Here is a 13023-nt window from a genome sequence, read left to right on the forward strand (position 1 = left end):
AGGCAAGAAGTATTTTTGGCTATTTTAGGCGTTTCCTTCCCTACAATATTCAATATCTAAATGAAATTGCCTTTTTTAAGAAGAATATATATATATATATATATATATATATATATATATATATATTACATAATCATTTTATTATTCGGAAGTAAAATTTTGATATTTCATATATTTAAACTTCCTCCAAAGATTTACCCTTTTTTATCTGCCATAAATATTTACTCTAATAAAAAGTTATTTAATTCATGATATAAATCTATTTCTACTATAAATAAATCTATTATAAAAGTATGAAAGTATGAATGGTGGGCAAAGTTTTTTATTGTGAATTTATAACTTTGCCCCTAAATTGTGTAGAAATCAAAAAACATTTATGGGCAATTATGGAAAAATGAGGTAAAAACAAGGGCAAAAAAGAATTAAAAAATTAATCAAATCTTAGGAGGTGATTTATTGCATAGTAATGAATATGAATTTAACTTTTTATTTATATCTAATTATTACCTAAAAGTTAATTATTGATAAACTATGTATAATACTCCCTCCGTCCCAATTATGTTGTCCACGTTTTCTTTTTTATTTGTCCCAAATATATAGTCATATATCATATTTAGTAATATTTTTTACACTTCTTTACTAATATATCTCTATTAACTACACCTTGAAATTTGTGCAATAATTTTTTAATACATTTAATAGGATAAAATAGAAAGTTTATATAAAATTTACTTTTCCAATACATTTTTCTTAATTTATGTGAAAATCCAAACAGGACAATATATATGTGATGGATGGAGTATATAATATAAAATTTCACACACAATATTTGGTTATTCTACTATAAAAGTATGAATGGTGGGCAAAGTTTTTTATTGTGAATTTATAACTTTGCCCCTAAATTGTGTAGGAATCAAAAAATATTTATGGGCAATTATGGAAAAATGAGGTAAAAACAAGGGCAAAAAAGGATTAAAAAATTAGTCAAATCTTATGAGGTGATTTATTGCATAGTAATAATGAATATGAATTTAACTTTTCATTTATATCTAATTATTACCTAAAAGTTAATTATTGATAAACTATTTATAATACTCCCTCCGTCCCAATTATGTTGTCCACGTTTTCTTTTTTGTTTGTCCCAAATATATAGTCATATACCATATTTAGTAATATTTTTTACATTTTTTTACTAATATATCCCTATTAACTACACCTTGAAAATTGTGCAATCATTTTTTAATACATTTAATAGGGATAAAATAGGAAGTTTATATAAAATTTACTTTCCCAATACATTTTTCTTAATTTGTGTGAAAATCCAAACATGACAATATATATGGGACGGATGGAGTATATAATATAAAATTTCACACACAATATTTGGCTAATTTTTTATAATGTAAACTATTTTACTTTTGGAAGGTGAAAAAAAATTCAAATATTTATTGACTACTAAATGACACAAATCGGATGTCTAACTATTACACACCATAAAAAATTTGAGCAGCAATATTGTTAAAAATTAAATATAATTTATTTTTATTTAAATTAGTAATGAGATTAATTAAGAGTTATTTTTTAATTAATTTTTTCATTAGCCTATTTTCTTTTAATTTTTTTCACATTAATTTTAAATTTATTCATTAGCCTATAACTTCCACTTTACTCCCTTTATACTATTAATTGTGCCAAATTGTCACAAAATTTGTTATACATAAATTTCATATGTTATTATATGATTTTTTTTCATATCATCCATGTATTTTCAATATTCCAATATAAAATTTTGTAATAATATTCGATCAAGGAATAGATTATTGTAACCGAAAAATATATTAAAAAGTTTTGAAAAATAAATAAATATTTATGGTAAAAAAATTATATAGCATTTTGACAAATTCTGATAAAATATTTTAAACAAATAGAAAAAAATCCAAAAATCCAAATTTGTTTCAAATAGTATATTAATAAAAAGTCTTGCAAAATAAATAAATAGATTATAGTAAAACTAATGAACAAATTTAAAATGAGAAAAAAATAAAAATAAAATAGGCTAATGAACAAATTAATTAAAAAACACTTAATTAATCTCATTATTAAATTAAATAAAAATAATTTGTATTTAATTTTTAACAGTATTGCTGCTCAAATTTCTTATGGTGTGTAACAGTTACAATAAAATATTTTAAATAAATAGAAAAAAAATTCAAAAATTCAAATTTGTTTCAAATAGTATATATATTAATAAAAAGTCTTGCAAAATAAATAAATGATTATAATAAAAATTATATAGTATTTTCAAAAAATTTATTTTACTATAAAAGTATGAATGTAGGGGTAAAGTTTGTTCATTGTCTATATGCATGTTTACCATTTTGTTCTGTATAAATTAAATAATAATGAGGTTATATAAGTAAAATGACAAAAAAAAAGGGACAAAGATGGAAAAATACACAAAAAGAACTAGGTGTAATAATTTCTCACATATAATTTCCATTTAAAATGATTATAGTAAAAATTATATAGTATTTTAAAAAAATTTATTTTACTATAAAAGTATGAATGTAGAAGTAAAGTTTTTTCATTGTATGTATTCATGTTTACCTTTTTGTTCTATATAAATTAGATAATAATGAGGATAATATAAGTAAAATGACAAAAAATAAAGAGACAAAGATGAAAAAATACACAAAACAATTAGGTGTAATAATTTATCACATAAAACTTCCATTTAATTGGAGTCTATTTAATTTTATAACTTTCAATTTAATCTTTTTTTACTATTAATTGTGTCAAATTATCAAAAAAATTGTTATACATAAATTTCGTACGTTATTATATGAAATTTGAACAACAATACTATTAAAAATTAAATATAAATTATTTTATTTAAATTAATAATGAGATTAATTAAGAGTTTTTTAATTAATTTTTTCATTAGCCTATTTTCTTTTAATTTTTTTTCACATTTTAAATGTTTTCATTAGTCTATAACTTATACTTTACTCTCTTTCTATTATTAATTGTGTCAAATTATCACAAAAATTGTTATACATAAATTTCATGTGTTATTATATGATTTTTTTAATTTTATCCATGTATTTTTCATTAAAATTATTAAATATAATAAATATTTATTTTATTAGATTGTGTATTATTTCGATTAACATAAAAATGATTAGATGTTGAAAAATAAAAATTTCTATTTATTAAAATTATTAAAGATAATAAATATTTATTTTATTAGATTGTGTATTTAATTTTCAATCTAAAATAATTAACATAATAAATATTTTCACTCTAAATTTTTTATTTTGTCCTTAGATTGTGTATTATTTCGATTCATTGTATATATGAAGATTTTCTACATAATGCTTTAAAAATATAAAAATTGATATATTAAGTGAATATATATATATATATATATATATATATATATGTTTGGCAAATAAAAAATATTTTCACTGAAATTATTAAAAAAATCATGTATATTTAATAATATATATCTAAAAGTATGAATAAAAGGATAAAGTTTTACCATTGTAAAATAACAACTTTGCCATTTTATTTACACTATAAGTAAGGTCATATAAAAATATATAGAGATATAAAAGTAAAAACAACATTTTAGTTAAGGAATAAAAGTAAATAAATATTTATATTATATTATATGTAAATATTAATATCCATAAATACATTATATACATTTATTAAATTGCAAATAATGTGTCCATTAATACCAACATAATTTATTTTTTAATTATTATTTTCTGAAAATAACCATTTTTAAATTTTTCAAAATTTGTTTTTATTTATTTTATATCTTATGTAATGTTAGGCAATATAAAGATATATAAGAATAAGTTAAATTTTAGTTTGTGGCTTAATTGAATGTCAGTTAATCAAATAGATATATAAATTTTGAAAAAAACAAAAAAAAAACTAAAACTTACGGTATTAATATAAAAAGTTAGAATTTAAAAAAATATAAGAATATAAATCTTGAAATGAACAAAACTAAAATTTACGGTAATAATATTAAAATTTAGAGTTAAAAACATATATTTACGAAATTAATGTAGAAGTATATATAAATTAAATCTATTACCTAGAAATATGAATAAAAAAAGTAAAATTTTATCATTGTGAAATCTATCTATCTATTATCTATTACCTATCTAAAAATATGAATAAAAGGGTAAAGTTTTATCATTGTGAAATAACAAATTTGTCATTTTATTTATACTATAAATAAGGTCATATAAAAATATATAGGGATATAATACAAGTTAAATGACAAAAAATAAAAATAATATACAAGTTACATGACTATAAATGAAAATATATATATCACAACATAATAAAAAAAAACATGCGAGTTAAATGATCAGAATAAAAACAATATACAAGGGATATGATTAAAAATGAAAATGCATCGTAATATGACTAAAAATAAAAATATTCAAGTTACATGATTGAAAATAAAAATTCACCATTAACATGACTAAAACTGGAAAAAAATGATCATTTCAGTTGATTTTCATATTAATAATTAAAGTTTATTTGATTTTTATTATGAGGCCGTGAAAATCTCAATAATTATAAAAAATAATAAATAAATATATTATATAAACAAAGTGTCACCACGTGCATCGCACGTGCTGTTTACTAGTAATAATAAAAATACAATTGAAGGTTACTTTAAATCCCTAGATTCAAATTCAGATACATGTTCAATCTCTATTAGAAAAATATACGTGTTTATACTCTCTAATCCACAAAAAAAAATTCTTCACTCACTGACTTACATATTTTTTTCGAATGAAAGTTGATACAAAATATTGAAAATATGTACAATTATGTGTTATTTTTATATCAACTATTTCAGATTTGCTACTAATAAATTTTGAGTACTCAAACATGTATGATATGAATGTTGATACATTTGTCTTCTTTGGATAAATATCGGTACAAAGCATAAGAAATATGGTACTATCATATGATATTTTGAGTACGAATGTGTCAGATATGGTATAAATATATGATTTTTTTAGTTTTCAAACACATATTGCAAGTATTGATATTAATAAAGTTGTTCAGATTTCATACTTAAAATCTTATATTTGTACTAAATCTAAACTATTTAGTGCTCGAATATCATATATTAATATCTTATTTTAAATGTTGTGTCCTGAATTTCACCGGTGAAAAAATATGTTGCCCAAAAAGTGCATAAATATTTTTTTGTAAATCAGGAACTATAAACACATATTTTCAGGTGAGGATTGAAAGTGAACTTGAGTTTGGATCCAGGGATTTAAAGGAAATATACCCATAATTTAACCAACGATAAAATAAAAATCAATATAAAAAGATATGTATATTTGATTCATGGACAGCTGGACTCGCTTGTAAGTCCAACTACGCAACATATGGGTTTTAAATGTCCTACTTTAAATTTTAATTGTATTTTTTCAAAAAAAAAATTTGTACAAGGTTTTAATTTTATCTAATTTTTGGCATAATTGACCGCTGAAAAAACTTTGGCAATGTAGTTGTTTCTGATCTCCAAATGATTTATTTTAATTATTTTTCCTTTTTAAATTTTCATTATACCAACTTAAGATTATTTTGAAAAAAAAAATAAAGTTTATTATTATAAATATGTCATGACATCATATGTCAAATATTTCGTTGAGTAATATTATATATATATTTTGAATTTTGAATGATCAATTATGTTGAAATATTCAATTGTATTCGCCCTGAAAAGCTCTGGTTTCGTCCCTATAATTTGGTGTCGAATGTCGATTAATGAACTAATTTTTTCTAATCTTGAATTGCAATATACGTATATAATAACCATTAACCACCATTGAAGTTTTTCTTGATTAACATTTACAAAGGGCAGTGACTTATTAGTACAAATTAGCTAGTTTCAGATAATAATAACAATGATAGCATATATATAGTGAAACATTGCAACTGGATTCATCATCAATGGCTAAATATACAAAAGAAACACACACAAAAATTAGCTTAGCTCCTTATGTGAGTGGTATTGGTGGGCGTTCTCTGTAGATTAACAAGAGCATAATAAGCTCCATTGGCCCCTTTGCTCAGCAACGAAGAGTGTGTCCCCTTTTCCACCACTTTCCCTTTGTCCAAAACAGCTATGCTATCGCAGTTCTGTATGGTGCTTAGCCTGTGTGCCACCACTACACTAGTCCTCCCCACCATAACTCTCTCCAATGCATCTTGCACCACCTTCTCCGACTGCGTGTCCAACGCGCTGGTAGCCTCGTCCAGCAGCAAGATTGCCGGGTTCTTCAGGATGGCGCGCGCTATGGCGATCCTCTGCTTCTGCCCGCCGGAGAGTTGCAGCCCTCTGTCGCCGCAGAAGGTGTCGTACCCTTCTTTCAGCCCAGCGATGAAGTCGTGGGCGTTTGCGGCCTTTGCTGCCTCGATGACCTCGACCTCGTCCAGGTCTTCGGATGCTCCGTATGTGATGTTCTGTCGTATGGTGCCCGCGAAGAGCGTCGGCTCTTGGCTGACGAGGGCGATGTGCTCTCTTAATGACCTTAGGTGGTATGACTTGATGTCTCGTCCATCGATTTTCACGGTTCCTTTCAAAGGGTCGTAGAATCTTTCGATCAGGCCTATGATGGTTGATTTTCCAGAGCCGCTTTGTCCGACCAACGCTGTTGATTTCCCTGGCTCGATATCGATTGAGAAACTTTTGAAAATGATCGAGTTAGGACGTGCAGGGTAGGCGAAATCGACGCCTTCTAGCTCGACATGGCCTGTTAGCTTATCAGCTTGGTAACCATCAGGATCTTCAGGTTCGATCATGGAATATCTGTCCAGCACCGCGAAAACTGATCCGACAGCATCAGCGCCTTTGGCGAGATCATTGGTCATCGTGCCAGCATCGGCTATGACGCGGCCTGTGCTCACCAAGATCATGAATGTCTGGAACAATGCTTCAGCCCCGAGGAACCCTTGTGCTAAAAGTTTTCCACCGTACCAAAAGTCCAACGCCCAAGTGGCAGTCATGAGGCTTTGGGACATCCCGAGCCCGATTCCAGCAAACCACGATTGGCGTAGGCTCTCCTTTTGCGGCCCTTCTTGAGCTTTCTCCAGCATTTGGAGGATCCGAGCCTGGGAGGAGAAGGCTGTCACGGTTCGGAGATTGGACACGGCTTCTGCTGCGAGCTTGCTACTTTCTTCTTGGGATTTTATGGCCTTCACAGACATGTCTCTGAGCAAGGCTCTCTTTAAATAGAAGCAAATTATAATCAATGGCTGCACCGCGATCATTACTAGTGCAAGCTTCCATGCGATGGCAAGCCCCATTGTGCAAGCAATGATCACTGCTGAAAAGGTTTGGATCAAAAGGGCCATTCTGTCACCTACCAGAGACCTCACCTACAGACCAAATGAGAAATACAAAATGTCACAAATTCGGAAAATCGACGAATTAGTATGTAAAATCAACATAAAAAAAATAGAGTTAGTAATCAACTAACCACATTGGCATCTTTGGCTAGTCGAGAGCAAATAGCACCGGTAGCATTCTCATCTTTATCGAACCACCCGATTTCGAAAGTGAGCATCTTTGACAGCATTCTTTCTCTAATCCTCCTAGTCAGATTCTCCCCCATTGCTGCAAAACTATAATGCTGGCAAATATTGATCAAAAGAGAGAAAACAGCAAGCCCCATAAAGCTCAAAGCATATAGCTTTGTCTTCTCCTTGATCACGCTATGATCCGAAATAAAATACACGGATATCATTGATCCCATTGCGAATGCATACAAGGGCTGAATGGCACCAAACAAGATGGCCCCTATACACCCAAATGTCGCTTCCTTCCACTCCGGCAAATTCATGGCTAGCAATCTTTTAAATGAAGGCGTAGGAAAAACTTGATCAGTAGGAGCAACAAAGCCCAAGTCTCCCCCGCTGTTAAGCGCACCAGAATTGGCTGAACTAGACCGGCTAACCATAGCCAGCCTACGGCTACTCATGCTACGAACATCAGCATTGGTGATCGACGCTGATCCAACATGACTTTGATTAGCTTTCACGGGATCTTCCATTCTGTTGGTTTGTTGGAGACGGACCAGTGTAGTGTATAGGCCATTGCCATCTCCGATGAGCTCGTCGTGTGAACCGATCTCATGGACACGTCCATTCTGCACGACGGCTATGAGATCAACATTCCGAATGGTGGAGAGGCGGTGCGCGATGATGATGGTGGTGCGGCCAACTGCGGCCTTGTCCAGTGCCTCTTGGACAAGCCTTTCGGATTCGGAGTCGAGAGCACTGGTGGCCTCGTCCAGGAGGAGGATTTTAGGTGCCTTGATGATGGCTCTGGCTATGGCGATCCTTTGTTTCTGCCCTCCGGACATTTGTACTCCTCTCTCGCCAACCTACATTTCCATGTTACAAAAATTATTCAACTGTTTCATCCTTTCTTTCTTTATTCAAATACAAATCATAGTCAACAAAATATTTCTAGAAAAACATGTAATATTTGGTCATGCTATAGAACAATTCACATTCCAAGTCCAGTAATTTTTCCCCCTAGTTTAGCTCTTTTTCATACATCTAATGCTAGGGTAGGCACTACGATGAAAATGACTAAAATTGAAAGAAGTACGATTGTTTGACTAAAACGTAATTTATAAATGTATTATAATTTATAACCAAGCTACAGCTTTCAATTTCTTCCCCTACAACCAAGTACCAATGTAGTTGACATTTCATATTATTTAGTAAATTATGATAATTAAGTCAAAATCAAAAGAAGTCAACTGTCTAATTAAGGAACACAAAATGTGCTTCATGTCTGGTTCAGGCATTCTAGTCTCTAGATTTCCAATAAAGAAACACATGAAGCTACACTCATCTGGAGAAGGTATCTAATTACGAATAATGGTCTTATACCTATATTAATTAATAAATCGAGGGAGCATAATTAATGTAATCATTAGAAATATTCGAGGAAACAATCTCCATAATGGTATCGATATAATATTATTTTTAAAAGAACTTGGAGGCCTCAATTCTTTAAATTCCTTTTATGTGAACTATTAACCATTATGGCGAAAAGGAAAAATTCAGGAAAATCCAAAATAAGTAGAGGTCTCCAAAATTATTCCAAAAGACCTACATGTCACTTCGCATGAAAAAATTTCCAATAATGGGTGTGTGGGGATGCTTGAAAAAGAAAACAAAAGAACAAAAGTAGCACATAATATCATTTCTTGTGACAAATGCCCCACCATTATTTGACTCTTGGGATCTAATTTTGGATCATTAGACGTAGAGCAAGAATCATACGGTAACGATTTTAGAAAAGTTATATCACGAAATTTATATATTTTTATACAAAAGATGCGGTGCGAACCTGAGTATCATAACCCTGAGGCAGCTGAGAAATGAAGTTATGAGCATTGGAAGCTTTTGCAGCCTCCACAACCTCCTCCATTGATGCATTCTCCTTCCCAAAAAGTATGTTCTCTTTAATGGTTGTGGCGAAGAGTGCTGGCTCTTGACTAACCAAACCCATTTGTGACCTTAACCACTTGAGTTGCAACTTGTCGATGGCCACGCCATCGACTAGGATTTCGCCACCCAGTGGGTCGTAAAATCTTTGCAACAGCGCGATCACAGTCGACTTCCCTGACCCGCTCCCTCCGACCAATGCCATCGCCTTCCCCGCTGGGACCTTCAAGTTAAAGTCCTGGAAAATTATGCTATCCTGCCTCGAGGGGTATGCAAACGCAACGTGCTTGAATTCGACCTCTCCGGACACGTTTTGTAGCACTTGACCTTCCATACTGTCCGAGTCTATCTTAGGCACTCGCTGGATGACTGCCTTTATTCGCTCCCCTGCAGCGCTTGCCTCGGAGAAATATTTGACGTTGCACAAACCCGAACCTAATGATCTGTCCATTGAAATGAAATAAAATTGTTAGCTTTCATTCACTATAACAGTTACTGCAAATCCAAATAATAAGATCATTAGTTACATATAACTTTTTGAAACTACAAGTTTTTTTCCCTTTGGAATTCTTATATTACTCCTGATTATGTTATGATAATACTCACAGGCCACCGATGGCAATCGCTGCTCCGACCGCGAAAACGGTCCCACCTTGTGCACCATGGTACATGACCAATCTGCTGCCGTAATAAGCCATGAAAGACCAAATAGCAAACACTACACCATTACTCCCGATAGTCAAACCTTTAGCTAAACCTTGCCTGAGTCCTAATCTCACAGTCCCCTGCAGAGCAGCCGAATACGCGGCGATTGTCTTGCTCTCCCCGACAAACGAATAAACCGTTCGCACAGAAGAAACGGCCTGCTCGACTACCACGCCGGCTTTGCCGTACTCGTCCCTGATCTTTCGCGCAATGCTCATGAGAGCCCTTCCATACATCAAACCCGGTATGACCAGCAATATGATGAACGGTAACCCGACGATTGCCAGTCTCCATAACAGGACGAACGCCACCAAGTAGGAACCAATGAATGTGGATAGGTTCATCACAAAAACCGGAACCTGTCAGCGAAATCAAGATCGTCAAAATTCGTCGAAACAATTACAAACGGAAGCGAAAATCAATTCCGGTAAACATGCATGAATCAACCTTTTCACTAATAGCATCTTGAATCACTAAACTGTCGCTGGACACGCTCTGGATCACCTCCGCCGTGCTTGTAACGTGCAAATCGAAGTATCCGACGTCTTGCCTCATTACAGCCTTCAAATATCTTGTTCTCAATCTCGAAGCTTGTCTCTCCGCTGTTCTTGTCCAACAATATCCCTCTGCAAAAAAAAAAAAAAGGGTGTTTGAATCAGACACCAACTCAGATGTCTCCGGTCATGAAATCACAATCACACCTACCGAGAAAACAAGCAACCCATTGCGCGCAAGCCATGTAGCAAAGAGCCAATGAATTCTGGAACAACACAAATCCAAGAAAGAGACAAAAAAAAATAAAATTGTCAGCTTAGCCACGTGTATATTGAACACCTAAAAACAATGAAACTAACGTCACAGTAAAGATTTTTTTTTTTTGACATTTCCATCTCGCAATATCCCAGAATATATACAGTAGAGAATTAACTTGGATAAGTACTTAATTTATACCAATTAACTAAATAACAAGGCGACACTAAAATCTTGGTCCACCCCTTGGTAAAAACTATGCACATAATGACAGAATAAGCCAGCACATGTAAACTAAGATACTCAAGTCAATCAAAATACAACAAAACTCGAGATTTCCTTTGCCTGATGGATTGTCAAAGTGATGCAATAAGTACATAAGAATATACACTAAAAACCCATAAAAAAAAGGAGACAAAATCCAGAATTCCAGCCAAAAACTTCTTGGTTTGAGATTAACAACAGAAACTATGATCAAGAATTCCAGCCAAAAACAGAGAGCAAAAGATTCGTTTTTTACGGCACTCTCGGGGTGGCAACCAAGAACCAACCTTGTTGATGCTGTGAGTAAAATCACCATTGGAGAGTGAATCAGCAGAGTTTCCGAAACTGTTCATAAGTTTACTGGTGATTAAAAGCATCGCAGGCATGGAGACTCCATCGCCGAAAGCACCCATCAACCCGAAACTCATGAGAAGCATGTCCCAACCATCGGCATGCATGAAAATTGAACGAAAAGAAATGTTTTCATTTCTCTTCTTCTGAGTAGTCGATTTATCGATATTAGGCTCTCCCATTTCTCTCTCTCTCTCTCTCTCTGTTTTTTTTTTTTTTTTTTTTATTATTTATTATTACAACAGAAGAATTGCAGCAGAAATTTAATCTGCTGCCTTCTTGTTTGTCGTTTGGGGGACTGGAAAATTCTTCTCCCCTTGGAATGGATCGGAGCTCATCAGTTTGTATTATATATATAGAGAGAGTGCTCGGGAATGAGATTAATATATATACATTTTATTAGTTCTATATACAACATAAAATATTTTAATAAAAAATAATACTGCATTAAAAACAAATTATTTTTTTTGCTCAGTCATTAAAAACAAATTATAATAATCACGTCTTTCATTATCAAGATTTTTTTATTTGAAAATTGGAAGATTAAATTTTCTGATTTTTAATAATTTTTTTACGTAAATTAAAATTTTCATATGATTTCAAAAAACAGTTGATGAGATGGTAACATGAAGAGTACCAATATGATCACACTACATCAAGTGTCTAATTTTAATTTGGTTACCTAACATTTAATATTTTTATGAACTCCACGTGTTCAATCAATTTTAAACCATTGAATTTGACATGAAATTAATATTTACAATTACATATCCTATCTGTTTTTAAATTATTAAATGTTCTTTTATATTAATTTAAACTTTTAAATATTTAATTTATCATCTTTAGTCCTATAAATAACATGAAAATTAATCAACATAAAAAAATATTTCTAGTCATACATAAATTATAATTTATTTATTTTGAATGAAAAAATAAAATACATTATTTATAAAATTTTAAATTATATTAAGTATTAAATAGTTGTTTAAAAAATTAAAAATATAAATGTAATATAGAGAGAAAATCAAGGGAAGTGAAACGCGGGAGAAGTTAAAGGGATGTTTGTGGAATGTTTTAAAAAGCTACTTCGACATGCCATTAAAATGTTTAACTTTAATAATAACTACTTTAACGCACACGCGTTATATGTGCATATATTTATATATAAAAATTTTATTTTTATTATAGTTTTTAATCATATATGATTAATTTAACTTGAATGAAATAAAAAAAAATGAAAATTTAAAAATATTTTTATCTATGGTAAACATTTATAATTTGTATTATTTATAATTAACTGGTTGATTTAAAAATTAGATAGAAATAGAAAGTTGAAGAAAGAAAACCATAGGTTTCCCCAACATACCAAAACATTAATATAGAGAATTTAAGTTTGATATAGTACAAGCGGATCGTGTGTTCCAAAAAAATGTTAAA

At 30.8% G+C, this 13023-nt stretch overlaps 1 protein-coding gene across 1 annotated transcript; it reads right to left on the reverse strand.

The window, feature by feature from the left end:
* Positions 1 to 5889: 5889 nt before the first annotated feature.
* LOC140862261 (ABC transporter B family member 15-like) lies at positions 5890 to 11889 on the reverse strand. The gene is made up of 7 exons (XM_073265266.1): positions 11523 to 11889; positions 10927 to 10981; positions 10669 to 10847; positions 10123 to 10580; positions 9419 to 9959; positions 7533 to 8438; positions 5890 to 7431 (listed from the first exon to the last, which is right to left on the reverse strand). The coding sequence occupies exons 1-7, from the start codon at positions 11766 to 11768 to the stop codon at positions 6043 to 6045; spliced, it is 3774 nt and encodes a 1257-aa protein (XP_073121367.1). The 5' UTR covers positions 11769 to 11889; the 3' UTR covers positions 5890 to 6042.
* Between the last annotated feature and the right edge of the window lie 1134 nt (positions 11890 to 13023).

Source organism: Henckelia pumila, chromosome 4 (genome assembly GCF_033568475.1).
Source record: "Henckelia pumila isolate YLH828 chromosome 4, ASM3356847v2, whole genome shotgun sequence".
In the NCBI taxonomy this organism is placed as follows: Eukaryota; Viridiplantae; Streptophyta; class Magnoliopsida; order Lamiales; family Gesneriaceae; genus Henckelia; species Henckelia pumila.

What these genes read in the sequence shown, in the direction of transcription:
- LOC140862261 (XM_073265266.1), bottom strand. Translation starts at nt 11,768, where the DNA reads ATGGGAGAGCCTAATATCGATAAATCGACTACTCAGAAGAAGAGAAAT. An exon ending in CTCAGGGTTATGATACTCAG is followed by an intron (nt 8,439 to 9,418) that starts GTTCGCACCGCA and finishes ATGGAAATGTAG; the next exon opens with GTTGGCGAGAGAGGAGTACA. An exon ending in TAGCCAAAGATGCCAATGTG is followed by an intron (nt 7,432 to 7,532) that starts GTTAGTTGATTA and finishes TTTGGTCTGTAG; the next exon opens with GTGAGGTCTCTGGTAGGTGA.